This window comes from Typha latifolia, chromosome 4, assembly GCF_019914945.1.
Source record: "Typha latifolia isolate L0001 chromosome 4, TyphaL0001v2, whole genome shotgun sequence".
Taxonomy (NCBI): Eukaryota; Viridiplantae; Streptophyta; class Magnoliopsida; order Poales; family Typhaceae; genus Typha; species Typha latifolia.
In genome coordinates, this window is record NC_133089.1 from 8769398 (window position 1) to 8785517 (window position 16120).

At 36.3% G+C, this 16120-nt stretch overlaps 1 protein-coding gene across 1 annotated transcript; it reads left to right on the forward strand.

Annotated features, from left to right (window-relative positions):
• The first annotated feature begins 8642 nt into the window (after window positions 1-8642).
• LOC140786980 (cytokinin riboside 5'-monophosphate phosphoribohydrolase LOG1-like) lies at window positions 8643-10992 on the forward strand. Its single transcript, XM_073135707.1, has 8 exons — window positions 8643-8745; window positions 8847-8987; window positions 9190-9287; window positions 9371-9401; window positions 9502-9601; window positions 9679-9749; window positions 9871-10014; window positions 10453-10992. The coding sequence occupies exons 2-8, from the start codon at window positions 8850-8852 to the stop codon at window positions 10513-10515; spliced, it is 645 nt and encodes a 214-aa protein (XP_072991808.1). The 5' UTR covers window positions 8643-8745; window positions 8847-8849; the 3' UTR covers window positions 10516-10992.
• Window positions 10993-16120: the final 5128 nt, after the last annotated feature.

A 16120-nucleotide genomic window follows, 5' to 3' on the forward strand; every position in this document is an offset into this window, starting at 1 on the left:
TGAATTGGTTGCATGGTGTACATGAAGGAAGCTATACATTCTTCTTCTTGTGTTGAAGTTGTGATCATGGGCAACTATGAAACTCATTAGCTAGACCTGAATAACAGCGGATGATTCATTTATATTATAATTGTTAGTAAATTACCATGAACAACATCAATTACAATATTTGCACCGTTAATTTTAAATGACAAATCTAACCATTATAATTTAGTTTGGACCATGCAAGTTGAGTAAAATTTGTAAGTTAAACGAACCAAAATTACTTTGAACTTCAGTTTAGTAAATTAAGAATGTAGTTAATTGTTAATTAAAACCTATGATAGTCAAAAGAAGATTTTTAGGATATATGCATGGCATTTAACGATATTTTTACTCGCTAGTTTAATACTAATATATGTATATATATTTAACGAATCCGAGATTAAATCTAAAACCGAATAGACATTCGCTAATCTCCTAATAGCAGTCGTAAATCTCTATCATCTATAATAAATGCTCAATTACCCTACTGACAGTCCGTTAAACTTCTTGTTGTGCGGGATAGTTTAGATATGGAAGTTGGGTTGATCGATGGGGGGATGGTGTCGGATTTCGTCTTCGACGGTGCCGCCTTCGACGTTGTGGCGGGCTGCCTGTTCTCCCTCATGGACTGCGACGGCGACGGGCTGCTCTTCTGGCGCGATGTGATCGAGGGGCTGGCGGCCGAGCTCTTCTCCGGCGAGTTCTCTGCGGCGTAGGTGAAAGGCTGACGGCCTATTCGCGGCGTTCGACGGCGACAAGGGATGGGCGGTGGGTAAGATGGAGTTCAGGTGGAGTTTGGGGGAGCTGATGCTGGCGATGGCGTCGGAGCTCGCCGGGACGCCGATCCGGGAGGGCTCGTTGCTCGCTCTGGTGGTGGAGCACCACCGACTCAAGAAGCTCTCCATTCCCAACGTTGATCTGGACGGCTGGGATTCCTTCTAGCTCTCCAAGAGATTTCTACTCTTTTGCTTCGCTCCTCCCCCCGGTTACTTAACTAAAAGATCTTATTAGTCTTATTACTTTTATGGTGTAATTTTCTTTGAATTTTTTCTCTCATTGTTCTGGTACTTTTATGTGATTGTGTATTTTTCTTTTATTTTTTTTTCTCTTATTATTCTTGTGAGCTTGTCGACAATGCGGCGAAGTAATGATACAATGAGTGAATATGTAAATAGCCCTTTATTTAATAAAGTCCCCAACCATTGAACGTTCGCATAGAGAATATGGGAAATTTTTTTTGAAGTAAGAAACACAAAAGTTTCATTAAACTCTTGATGCATTTATTTTCACAACAAAATCTCCGAGTCCTCTACAACCTTATATAATTAATTTCAATTTAATTCATTCTTTAGCAGTTTCCCCTTTTCTTTTTCTTTTTTCGGTTTCCTCAGGCGATTGGCAGAACGACGACCTTGAGTCGACACCATGCTGGTCCGGGAGCTTTTCCTCATGAAGCTCCCTTAGTGGTGACCCTCCGTTGTAATAACCCAAGCCCAAGTTATAAAAAAATAATAAAAAAAATAAAAAAAATTGAAAACTGCACTACATAACACGACAGCTCGTGCCACGCAATGGCAGCCGGTGATGGGCGCCACGCGCCCCAAGCGCCGGCTCGGCCAACCTGGCCGAGCCAGCTGGCGCGGTGGGCCTTGCCGCTGCAGCCCCCTCCCCACTATTTCTCTCTCTCTCTCTCTTTCTCTCTCTCTCAGATTCATTCTCATCCTCCTCTCTTAATTCTTATTTTCTTAATTATCAAAGAGAATAATAGACAGATAAAATATATTTTAAATACACAATTAAATAATATAATTATGATTAATAAATAACAAAAACAAATATAGAAATGAAGAGTACATAATTACAATAAGAAACTATCCTTTTGTCGGATTAATTTTAATTAATAGAAAGACTAACATATTTGTTATAAATAATTTCAGATCCCGACCCCCCTATTCAAGACCGTGTGGACCTAGCTATTGAGGCCTGATCGTTATCGTAGCAGCGTGAACGAGTGGTGGTTTGGTATTTGTAGTGGTGTGGGTAGTCTTATCCCCTAGACGCCTTTCCCAAATTATGATATATTATATCTTATGTACACGCATGTTTTGGCCTCCAGCATGATTATATGATTTTATCTAGAGATGATTACAGTCGAGCATATTTTATCATGCATTTGATTATGCTAATTTGGGATATGAGTACATTGGTGATATATATATAGATGATTAGAGATGATTCTACTATTATGATTGTTTACCAAGTTGATATGTAGCATGAGTATGCATGTGATAGATTAGCATGAGTATGCATGTGTTGACGATACAGTTGGAGACCATATTGCATCATTTTCTCTTGATTCCTATTCTACCTAAATTTCTTTTATGCATTGACTTGTTATCGTACTGGATATATGCATTTGATTTGTCATTTAGAAAGAAAGCATGAAATGTGATTGATAGGATAGTTGATAGAAAGCGTGAGGATACCCGAGTAGGCGCGAGGGTTAGGGCGTGCTTGGAGATGATTGATTGCTTGACATAGTCGCGATCCTGTTGGCCTTACGTTTGAGGTCGTTAGTCTATGTGCGCAGCAGACATTCGGATACATATCGTTTGCTAGGGCATATGTGGCGAGTTATCCTCATGAGGTTTCTATCAACTATGTGGGTGCCCGGTCTGGATGGATGTTGATACCCTAGCGGGTGGCGGGGTATAGTTATATTAGAGATACTCTTCCGGTGGCGGAGTATGCTCTGAGCCTTTGGACATGATGTTGAGACCGGATACCGGGTATTGACTGTGCACAGTGGTCTAGTATGATGATATTATACCGAGATGTCGGTGATGATCGTGATGTTGAGAAATTCATATGATTTTATTATTATCTGACATACCTGATTATTGAGTGGTCAATATACGTCACATATGATTGCATTTGATATCATAGCATTGTCATGGTCGGCATGCAGCATATATCATATTTGAGAGAGAGTTATGAGGATCATATGACGTGGTGGCCTGTTTATTCATTGTCGAGGATTATGTATTCTTATCAGTTATGACATGTTATCTATATTTTATTTATGTATTATTGATGACACATTCATTTACTCATTTATGACATGATACTATTTCTGATTCATATTATCCAGTACTTGATTTACTCTCTGTTTGGCATCACTAATTCGATGTAAGGTGTATTCACTGAGCCTTTAGCTCATGACTCTCTTGTTTTTCTCATTTCCAAAAACCCAAGTGAACGAGAGGAGCAGGATATTCCCTTAGAGGTCTTGCCGGTGAGTGTGGAGTAGAGTGGGGTTAGTGTTATATGCCAGATGAGTTATCTTATTCGATGTACTAGTGGACTTCCTCCAAAGTGTATCTCTATCCTTGCCTTATATTTTAGCAGGTGACGTTGTACTTGTATAATTATGTATATACTACTGTTGTGTAGATATAGTTGTGAAAAACTCTTGATGATGTGTTGTGGCCTGTGTAGGGCCCATGTAGAGTTATTTGTATGCTGTTGACAGTGAGACTTGAGTTATTCTTAATTTAGAGGTTGTGGATAAAATTATGATGTTGCTACAGGTTTATTTGATTGTTAGTATCTAACTAAATAGTCAGGTGCTACGCACATGCCGTGTGGGCTCGTGCCATGCACGTGTTTAGAGTTGGGTGTCACATTATGTTTGGCACAACCTTATCGGTAGATTACTATAAGGCCGAATGAACTGAAAGCTATCTTTTTGGTATTTTAGACCCTATAGGGTCAAGGCGAGGGTTGGGCCTATTGCATATTTGTTGGACTTACCTAAGGGAATACTAGTTCATCTTGTGTTTCATGTATCAGTTTTGAAGGCGAAGATTGGACCTGATACTATTGTGGGTACTGACTTGTCCGAGCCAGTTGTAAAATAAGAAATTAATGGGCCAGTTCGGATCTTGGCCAAGCATAGGCGACGACATGACAGGCGCTTAGAGATTGATGTTCTAGTGAAGTAAATGGGTTAACCCACTAATGAGGCAACATGAGAATTGGAGGATGAATTGATGGATCATTTTCCTCACTTTGCACCTTGAGGACAAGGTGAGTGAAGCGTGGTGGATTATTGTGGTTTTTAATTTAGGTGCATAGTGAATATGATTAAATTGCTTCAATTTGTATCAATTTCTATTTATGTTTCAGAAGAATAAAATAGTTTTTGGCAGATGCGTTCGAACATAAATGGATGGCATTCGAATACCTAATTCGTGTTTGCACATACAGAGAATGCATTTTGGCCGTTCGAACACGTGATCTTATGTTCACACATACGGAGAACACATATTGGTCGTTTGAACGCAAGGCGGGTAAGTTGAGTTGTAGTAGGATTTGTTTAAGATTTTTGGATGTCTGGCTAGCCTCCAAATATGTGAAAAAGCACTCTTTGGATGATTGATTACTGAAATTGGTTTTCATCTAGGCTTGAGCCATCTTCTCCCTCCTCATTCCTCCCTCTCGGTATCCAACTCAAGTTCTTGTATATGGTCGAAGTTAATTCTCTGTCGCTTCTCCCTCCTCCCTCTAGCGACCAACCATATCTAGAAGCTCATTTCTCCCACCTCATCTAATTCTAAGCACTAATTCATCCACCATACCCATAATCATCTCCAATAACATTAACCACCTAAATCACATCCTTCCCGCTACCTTTTGACCTACGATCATTATTTCCTACATAACTCTTGATCTACTAACCCGATAAATAAGATTCTAGTTGTATTGGATTTCTAACTTCTAGAGGAACATCTCAAAATCTCATATCGTTTCAACGATTAGATTGATCTAAATTACTTTCTCAAGTTTTGTGATAATTTTTTGTCTAGATTATTAAATCAGATAGAAATTCATCTTCATCAAAGTCAACTGTAAAAGAGAGGTTGTAAGTAAGTTTTGTTATCATTAATTAGTGAAATAAGATCAATCAACTTTGAGTGGGTTTATGGTTTTTTCCTCTCTATGCAAGGGAGGTTTTCCATGTTAAAGAAGATGTTTTGTTTTACCATGTTTATTTTTTTACTCATATTCGACTTTTCTTCCTCTGCACTTAATTAGATTTTCGCACGTCGACTTGAGTTCAGCTTTCTTTTTTAGAGTAGGATTTGGTTTCCTAATTGATTTCGATTTTGAAGTTTAATTCTTGTTTAAATTTTTAGACATAATAGGACTCGAATTTCTTAAACAAATTTGGATTCCGTTTTTTATTTTTGACTTTGACTTAGGTTTTGACTTTTTTATATCTCTAAATCTAGTTAAACTAGGAATCTTATCTCTCCCTAGCGAATTAGAAAAATTAAACTAAGAGGCTAATATGATCTTTTATTTGAATATAAGAGAGAAAATGAGAGAAATTTTAAATTTTCTATTCCTTTTCTCTATACTTTTAAAGAGAAAAAAAAAAGATAAGACCGTTAAAAGACTATTTTTTCATCTCCCTTGCTTACTTTTTCCTATTCTCTCAGACTCTCCGTCTAAACAGATTGTGACACTTATATGGTGGATAGCCGGTGAGCATTTCTGTAGGTAGGAAAACCCGCTTTAATTTGTTTCTTTAAATAAGTGAACAGTCGAATGGTTTATTCCACTGATGCCACCTCACATAATCATAAAAGGCCACTAGCAATTCCAATGTCATGGTAGGCCCTCAATTCCCATGTGACTGACTACCTGTGAGTCTATCTATTGAGTGAAACATCACCTATAGACTATAGTTTGTTCAAGGCCCTACCAACTCGGGGATTTTGGGAATCTATGCTCGGTGGTTCAACTTTTCTTGGCTTTTAAAAAATGATTCACAAGGATTGCAGTGAATCAATTAGCTACGATTGACTTTATAGCCCAATCAATTCTAATCTACAAACATAACCAAATCACTCCATTTAACTGCCACACTACTCAATCAACTAACGCCTTTTCCATGCGCTTATTTTAATGCATTCAGCAGTCCAAGTATATCTATCCTACTGTGTTAACAAGATAGGATGACATGGGACAATCAATAGATGCTCTTCACAGTAGACTACTGCTCGTGGTGGGTACACACTTTATCCCAATTATTTCTTAACTTAAAAAAATATTACCTAGACTTTCTAAATATTCACATTGGCTTTCTCATTTATTTTTATTTTTCATGAAATATATGACCCCTTACGTACCTAAAGCCTCGTAATTTTTTCTTCCATTAGTTATCTATTTGATTTTTTTATGTTAAAAATATCATGTGATTAATTTTAGATGATCTAGTAGAAAATATAAGGAGAGATAAGTGGTGTTAAATAGTTATTTGATATTTTTCATCTATATAGTCGGAGGGTGGAAACAATTAAATAGTGAGGAGGTGGTCAAAATGTCAAAGAAGAAAAGAAAAAGAAAAGAAGAGAGAATCTCTCTCTCTCTCTCTCTCTCTCTCTCTCTCTCTCTCTCTCTCTCTCTCTCTCTCTCTCTATATATATATATATATATATATATATAAGGGCAATAGTTCAACGATCTGATATTTAATTATACTCCACAACTTAGTCTGAGTGCTTGTGATTGATATATATAAGTAAATGCGCTGCTAATCTTTATCCGTGGCAAATCTTTGGTAGAGATTTGCTTCTTTACTTTTCTAATCAAGGTTTATTAGAATGTTTATAGTACTCGGTGTATGAAATTAAGAATCGGATGAAATCTTTTAGGATGCTGAATATATTCAGTATAGTTTGCAGAGAAGGGAATGATATATAGCTTCTTTTTCTCTTTTGCCAATGGGTGGTTTGAATAAGACCAAGGCCAGTTGTGGAAAGTACCCCAACTAAGCTTCAAGGCAGAGGATCAAAAGGAGTGGGGACTCTAGCTATAAATAAGCATTTCTATGTGTGTTTGCAAACAACATTCTCTTCACTTGGCAAAGGAGAGGCCCCAAAATGACATGCCTCACATTATGTTGGGACATTTACCTGTAGTGGCCCTGACCAATTACTTTTATCTTCACATACATGCACTGAAGGGAAGAATAATGAACAACTCTGCTACTCCGAAGAATATCTGTGAAATTACCTATTACTGCACTGAACTTAATGCTAACTTTATCCATAACAATGTTCAAACAGATAATTTATTGTTCGACAAGACAGAGAACGATGTTAGGAAGTTAAAGAAATTATTATATATATAAAAAAGAAAAGATTAGATTCTTTCATAATATTCCATGAAGTAGCATTCCTAGACCTGCAAGCATTTGTTTAATAAAGGAGAAAAATAAAAATTATAGGCGATCTATTAGTCAAGGAAGAGTAGATATGAATACACTTCATTAATCATCCATTAGATTCTTTCACTTCTTTTGATCTTCTTAAATTAATAAGAGTGTACAAAAAGAGTAGAAGATTTATACTCGATAATCTTTACATACGAATGACTAAGTGGGGTGATGAATTTTAATCTAAAAGACAAGCAAAAAGCGCAGCATGAAACATGAACAACTAAACAAAGAAAAAGAGATGGAAGAGTTTTGAATGCAGAGGCAGGCATGGGCCCTTTCTGAAGACTGCAACCCTTTTGAGCTTTCCTGTTCTTTTCACTCCCAGGTACTATTTACTCTCGTACCATGATGCTGTTGCTCCTGTTGGTATAGAACAAGCATCAATAACAAATTTGTAAAGATGAATAGAACCTATGAATGCGACTAGTTAAGGCCTGGCACTGTGCGACCTATCGTCACGACTTCTAGTCATTAACAGCCTCTTCAGAGAGGAGGGAATACCGTACTTTGCCTCTTCTCATAACCTACATTATCTGAGAGCCTCGCTCACTACGACATCGTTTCTAATTAGAGCTTATGATACTGCTTCCCAATATTCATTTCAATCGGTATGATTAAAATAAATGATACTATCAGTTTACAGATTTTCTTTCAAAAAAAAAAAATCACTTTTACAGAACCTAGCTAATGCAATGAATGACATGATCAGTTTACAGACTTTCTTTAAAAAAAAAATCCACTTTTACTGTTTAGTAAATTAATTACTGTTTATATATATATATGGTGGTGAGATGAACAAGGTTGAGGAATGATCAATTCATGATGTGTTGTCTTGTGTAAACTATGCATCTTATTTGTCTAGTACTTTTGCATATATCATGTACTCCAGTATCATATACCTAATTGGACAGATGGAGAATCTTTGCTGGTAGTCATGTTCAAATCCTGGTCACTCTTCTTTAACCTAATGAAGAAGAAGGTTGACAAGGAAAATTATAGAAAAGAGTCAGAAAACATGCATGAGAAAACTGTTATGCCAAAAAAAAAAAAATGGTGATGCCAAAATATAAGAATGTGTCTGTCCATGAAGTCACTAAACAAGTTAAAGGGATTGGCAAAGGAATATAACTAGACAAGGTACTTTTTTGTATTAAAAAAATGGCCAACAGATTGATCTGATTGGAAAGACACAAAAGGAAAGATATTGGTATGTTTTTATTCTCTCAGATTCAGGAAAGAGAATCCACTGTGTGTGTGTGTGTAAGAGAGAGAGGGGGAGAGGGGCTGGGGGGTGGGGGTGGGGGATAAGAGAGAGACAGATGAGGGAGAGGGAAAATGAACTCTTGTTGGGTTAATCTCCAACAAGTACTAGTCCTATTAGCACGCAAAAGGGTGTTGGGATAAAGTGAGAGAAAGGAGACGCAACAGGTGAGGTGATCAACTTCATTCTTCTGTTGCTCCTTAGCTTGCCTCTGATCCCTTTATTTCTTTTCTTTCTTCTTGAGAAACGTTGCATCTTTCTTCTGTTCTATAGGAGATGGAAGCAAGCCAAGAGATGGAAGCAAGTGGTAGTTTGAAAGAGAGGAGGTTTAGGAGAATATGTGTCTTCTGTGGGAGTAGACCAGGAAACAAACCTTCATTCACAGATGCAGCACTTGAGCTGGGGAAGCAACTGGTGAGAAGCTAAAATTTGTTTATATTGAAACTTATCATTTGGTAAAGCTAAATTATAAGAAGAAGGTACTTGCATAGTTTCTTATAATTTACATTTGGTAATGATTTCACTATGCACACTCTCAGTTCTCATGTTACCGTTAATTATTTCGGAATTCCTTGATTAGACCCTTCTATTCTCTTCTTCTCTTTTCTACTTTCAGGTTAACAGGAAAATCGACCTGGTTTATGGAGGTGGAAGTGCAGGTCTAATGGGGTTGATATCTAAGACTGTATATAATGGTGGCCGCCATGTACTTGGGTGAGACCTTAATACAGCTTCTAAAATCTCTTTCCTTCTCTCGATGAAAAAAGTTGTGCTTATCATTTTGAATACTATTACAGAGTCATTCCTAGAGCTCTCCTTCCAGAAGAGGTGAACTTTGTTTTCCATTTGTTTTCTTATCTCCTCGACTCTATTTAGTTTCAGTAGTTCTCATTGATAACAAAGCTAGGCCCAAACCTTTTGTGAGCAGATATCAGGAGAAACCACAGGGGAGGTGAAAACAGTTGCAGATATGCATGAGAGGAAGTCAGAAATGGCTAAACATGCTGATGCCTTTATTGCCCTTCCAGGTGACTTCTTTTACCCCCCCCCCCCCTAAATAGAAGGCCAACTGGGTCTTTCTCCCTTAACCATTCTACTCCTTTAGGTGGATATGGAACCATGGAGGAACTTTTGGAGATCATAGCGTGGTCACAGCTTGGAATCCATGAAAAACCTGTGAGCAAGATTGTCTCACTCAGCTCTAAATTTTAACTAGTTGATATGGATTGGATTGCTTGATTGCTTCACATTGTTTAATTTCTAAAGTCATATATCCTTTTATAAAACTCCTGAGCAGGTGGGTCTACTGAATGTGGATGGGTACTACAATAGCTTGCTTGCATTGTTTGACAAAGGGGTGGAGGAAGGGTTCATACAGGATGCAGCAAGGCACATTGTTGTTGCAGCGGAGAGTGCAGAGGAACTATTGAATAAAATGGAGGTAACACTATCGGTTTAAGTAACAACGAAGAGAAAACAAGCAGCTGTTATAGCTTATTTTGATGTCTTCCTCTAATACATTGACTATTTCTTTCTTTTGTTTTTTTTCCCCACTCTTACTTCCTTCTTTACATAGTTGCAAATCGACTCCGTCTATTTCGTTCCATTTTTGAAAATTTCTTCTGTTCATTCAGAATGAATACTTGGTTTATATTTATAAGTAAAAAGTAAGAAAGCTTTGCAAATATGTTAGAAAGGAAAGAAAAAGGAAAAAAAATGAAACGGTTTCTATGATAAGATTTAATTGTCGGTGGTGGTAAGCATAAGAATCATTTCTTTCTCGCTGCTTTCTGGCTGGTTTTCTGGATTATTTGGTTTGGAAGACAAAAACTAATCTTGGAAGGAAGAAATAATACATTGTTCTAATTGTTGGTTGCAGGACTATGCTCCACTTCATGACAAGGTTGCACCCAGACAAAGCTGGGAAGCAGACCAATTATGAGTCTGCCACAAGTAGGCATAGACTCATGTCTTGATATGAAGCTTGCCTTTTTTTATATTATATTATATTATATTATATATGTATATATATATTATTAAGGTATCATTAATTGTTCTCTTCCATAATTTCATCTATTATAATATGTTTCTATCGTTCTCTTTCTCACACACGCATACAGACACGCATGAAGAGCCAAATCCCCGTATGCATATATTTGGGAGAAGCAAGCAAGATAGGTAGCAGCAGCAAGGGAAGGCAAGATGAATGGAAGTATAATCTGTCCCTTTTTGGGAGATGGGTTGCCTTCTTAGATTTGATGTGTGGATGATCAGAATGTTTTGTTATTGTCTCTTTGAAACCTTGTCGGACGTTACAGCTGTGTCTAAATTGAGCCAACTGAGAAAGTGACAAAAGTCTGCAGAATTGCATGCCATTGCTTCATTGTTTGGATAGCTAAACACCGGCCGACAATGGGATTTTTACGTGAAATTTTTAGGACGGTTTCTTTCTATTGGAGTTTGTGTTCCTTTAAATACTTTTCTTTAAAAAAAAAAGATATCAAACAGAAAATTAGAACATATCTAAAAAGATAAGATTTAGTGGAGATGATAAAGAGACGAAATACTTGATCAGATATTCAATCCTTTTATATACTTTAATGTTATTATTTAATTATTATGGTGAGTCATAATGTTTTATCCTATTATTTCAATATTGTGATAACTATGTATGATGATATATTTGAGTTCAGATAAATATTATCAAAAATATTTTTAATATCTCCTATTATTGTCAAATAAAAATTACATTTATTCTTGTAGATAAAAAATTAGAATGCATATCATATATCGAGAAACTTTAAACATTTTAAGCAAATAGGTGTTATTTTATTGCTCATGATATAATAATAATAATAATAATAATATGAAGAAGAAGAATAATGATGACGATGATGATGATGATGATGATGATGATGATGATGATGATGATGATGATGATGATGATGATGATGATGATAATAATAATAATAATAATAATAATAATAATAATAATAATAATAATAATTTGCTTCGAATAAAAGAATAGATTATGATAATTTCCTCCCCTCGTAAAACATTATGGCTCGGCCACGCCACTTGTTGCAAGGGCACAAACTTTTGTTTGGGGAATTCAAATAAGTTAAGTATAAATGAGATATAACTAGTTTTAATCTCAAGTAGTTCAAAATAATTTACTGATGGAGGAATAGGTTTAGCGAAAGTGCTTTTATCTCAGATAAATAATTTATAGAAAAACGTGGATTTTTTTTTATTCCCGGCGCTATTCATTCTTTTCTATCCTTTGTTTTTTAAAATTGGGGATATACCATCCCAACAGTTCTACATTTAAACACAGTTTTAAGCATCAGATGGCATATCAAACATCTTTTTTTCCTAATTAACTTCAGCCTCCAATAAATAAATAAATTATAATATGTATATTCTAATATTTTTTTAAAATTAATTCTAATTTTATTATTGACATGATTTAAATCTATCAAGATCTTGTCAATTTTTCTCTCTTCTATCTCCCTCCTTTCTCTCAACTCTTTTCCAAGAAAATTAATAACTTTTTATTAGAAAATAGCTCCTCTTTCACTATAGCTCATAAAAAATATTCGTAAACACAAGTGAAATAAAAGTATTATTTAATATTATTTATTGGTATGTTTAATGAGTTTAAAATGGTTAACTTACAATTATATTTTATAAATTAATAATAATATTTCAGTACTATTTACATTACACATACTAGATTTTTCTAAAAATTTAATATACTTTACTTTTTTTAATGTCATATCAAAGTAATAATTAGGCCACTATTTCAAATCTTTTTTTTATCTAATTATAAATTCTCTGTTTGAATTTACTAAGTCTACAATAAATTGTAGAATTATTATAAACTTGCACTCTTTTAACCCTGCAATAAAAATTTGGAATACGAACAACTCCTTTATAAAAAATTTAAAATTTTTTTACTTAAAACTATAAAAAAAATATTTAAAAATAAATTATTAAAAATATTAAAAAATAATATAGCCTTACATGTGGGCTAAAAATAAGAAAAAAAACAAGTATTATATTATTATTTAAAAATAACAATAACTTTATATTATTTTATAAAAAAATAATAATAATAATACGTAAGCCTACTTATTACATGCATAAGCCCAAAAATGATACAAATGCACAAATTAATAATTTAAGACTTTATTATTACTAAAATAATAATATGTTTAAATTCTTATCATCAAAATCAAAAGCATTTTGGTCCATTAATTCCATATATAATTTATTTCTCTCCAAAACTAATATATTTTACCTTTTCATATTATATAGAAAAAAAATTATACTTTAATTCGGGGCTTAGCCTCAAACTAAACAAAGATACACTATGTAGCATTATTCCCTCCCTCTACCATGCAGGATTTTTGGTATGTATATAACAAATGTACGACAAAATTACTTATTTAATATAGGTTAAATTATAACGACACCCGTGAATAATAGCATAATAAAGCACTGAACCGAACTAAAAAACCCTGACACTAACCCCGAAACTATTGAAAATTAAAAGGAGGACCTTTTGCTAGGATGCTATGAGCCATTTTGACAGAAAACTCACGACTATTTTCTTGCACTTCACCACACTACTACCCTCATTCCTTATTTTAATAAAAATTAATTGACTAAAATACCCTTTAGACAAGCACACGTCTAGTCAAATTATTCACAAACTCCTACCAAGTAAAGGGTAATATGGGAATATAGTAATTTGATACACTTAGTTAAGATTTTTTCTTATTGCATTACTTGTTTATTTTTATTAAAATAAAATTTCTATAGATCGCGTTCGAACGCACGAGAGGTCGTGTTTGAACGCCCTTGCGAACGCTTATATCAGGTTCACAAATACAGAGAACGCATACTGTGCATTCGAATGCGGTCGGGCAAGTTCGAAAGTCCGCGTTCGAACGCCTGCATCGCGTTCACACATATAGAGATTGAGCTTTTGGCGCGTTCGAACGCGATCGACGGGAATCCTTTAGAATTAGGGTTTCATATTGTTTTAGAACTTGTTGGCTAGCCTCTATAAATATGTGGATGGCAGCCAACTTCATTATGCTATTGGATTATTGATTTCTTGCCTCCTATCGTCTCTCTAGACTCTCTCCCTCCTCCCTCTTCACAATCATTTTACCATTGGCAAAATTTCTTCTAACTTCTAATCTCCCTCGACTGTCGAGTCACCCCTTTTCTTTGGGATCTCGACCATTTCGTTCCCTTCGTCTATATCCTTTCCCACATCCACCATCAACCTTCATCTTCATACCTATTCATAACCCTAACATCCATTCCACCCGTCACCACCACCATCACCCACGTTATTCCGTGTTTTCGTCCCTATTATAGTTCCAATATGAGAAGGGCGTAAATACAAAAGTTGTAGAATAGGAAGTTACAGATCTAACCCAATTAGTTTCGTAATTTTCTAACTACGGAGAATATCGGACGAATATTTTCCTACGGTTGCGTGGGCTAATTCCTGTAATACATTCATATCTTGAAGGAATCGTTACGTAGCCTATCTTTGGTACAAGAACCCATCAAAATGGTATTAGAGTTTATCAATTGGTATCAGAGAAGGCAAACCTTAGACCTCCATTAATAGTTGAAATAAGGGAGATGACATCAATAAGAAAACCTATGAAGAGCACACTGACAAGGGAAGACTCAATCCACGATGACCATAACCTGAGGCCGATTCCTTTAGAGCGACCACGGATGAACTTAGGGGCATATTCCAAACATTGTTGTATAGAGCTGACACAATGCAAAATGATCACAATGAATTCAAGAAATATGTCGTGAATCGATTGGGTTCGTCATCTCGTCGACGACGATCAGAGTTTCAAGAAGGATCAGCAGTGGGACCTTATCGAACCGATACCCCACAGGTTCAGGTGCGTCATATGAGTGTCAATGATCCCCTCGTATGATAAAATCTCCCCTTAGGCTAAAGCTCGATCTATTTCGATTTTTAGATTTGGACACGATCTAACACAGAACTTTGAAAATAAATCCCGAACGATGTCGCCGTTGGATTGACGTGAGATTTTGATATGTTAGAGCCCCGGAAAAAAAAATCTTTCCAACAAATCAATTTTCAGGCAAATCAGGCAGTGAGAGCTCGAGATATCGTCTGATAAGTGAATGAATATCAGGGAGTCTGTCTTAGGATCTGTGGATGGAGGCACGAGATCCTTGGTGTTGGTGGATGTTGGTGGACCGGCGTTAATGGGGTGGCACCGGTGAGTACATAAAGATGTAAAGGTTATGGGTGATGGAAGGGTTAGGGCAAAGTAATAGATAGATTAGAAGAAAGGGGAGGGGTGGGACTAGGGTGATTGCCGGTCGAGGGAGGCTAGAAGCGGCGACGCCGGGGAACGAGGGAACGGGAGAGAAGATGACGAAGAAGACAAGGCAAAAACTCAATTCATTCAATTCTTCATTCTATGGTTGTCATCCATACCTTTAGAGGCTAACTAAACAATTCAAAAATGGCAATTATTAACCCTGAAACAGTAGATTTTCGCTGACCAAGTTCGAACGTGCTCGATCGCATTCGAACACACATTGTTCGCACTCTCTGTATATTTGAACGCGATGAAGCATACGCAGGCGCGTTCGAAAGCACATTTCGCACTCTCTAGATGTGCGAACCTGATGCAAGCGTTCACAAGTGCATTCAAATACACTCCACCCACGTTCAAATGCGACATACATAAAACTTATTTTTTTAAGAAATAAACACTAAAATAAGGAACAAAGACAACCCTAAAGTGTATCCATGCTCGAGATGACATCGGTGAAGTCCGAATCGTATTAATCCACCACGTTTCCACAACCTTGTCCTCAAGGTTTGTGATACGATTCAGACTTCACCGATGTCGTCTTGAGCATAGATTCACTTTAGGAGTGTCTTTGTTTCTTGTTTTAATGTTTAATTTCTAAGAAAATAAGTTTTTTGTAATTCGCGTTCGAACGCAGGTGGAGTGAGTTCAAACGTGGTTGTGAACGGGTTGTGAGAGTGTGCATTATGCGTTCGAATGCCCCGTTCGAACGCATTGTGAATGCCTGCATTGCGTTCGCAAATCTAGAGAAGAGGAAAACAGGCGCGTTTGATCGCGCGTTCGAACGCTTGTATCGCGTTCGCAAATCCAGAGAAGAGCGAACTCGGTGCATTCGAACGTGGTCCGGCGCGTTCGAACGCGATCGGCAAAACTGTATTGTTTAGAGTTAATTTTGAGTTGTTTGGTTAGCCTCTAACAGGGATGTGGATGGCAACCAAAAGATTATTATTGATGAATTGAGTTTTGCCTTGCCTCCTTCGTCTTCTTTGCTCTCATTCTCTCGATCCCTGGCAACGCCGCTTCTAACCTCCCTCGACCAGCCAATCTATAATAACCCAAGCCCAAGTTTATAAAAAAAAAATCTGCACTGCATGGCACGACATTGAATTGTCTGAAAAACCCCTAGACACAAGTATGTATCTAAATACTAGG

Excerpts from the sequence above, each read along its gene's own strand:
- LOC140786980 (XM_073135707.1), top strand. The coding sequence starts at position 8,850 with ATGGAAGCAAGCCAAGAGATGGAAGCAAGTGGTAGTTTGAAAGAGAGG. Across the intron at positions 8,988-9,189 it reads TTGAGCTGGGGAAGCAACTG|GTTAACAGGAAAATCGACCT; the intron begins GTGAGAAGCTAA and ends TTCTACTTTCAG. Across the intron at positions 9,288-9,370 it reads GGTGGCCGCCATGTACTTGG|AGTCATTCCTAGAGCTCTCC; the intron begins GTGAGACCTTAA and ends ATACTATTACAG.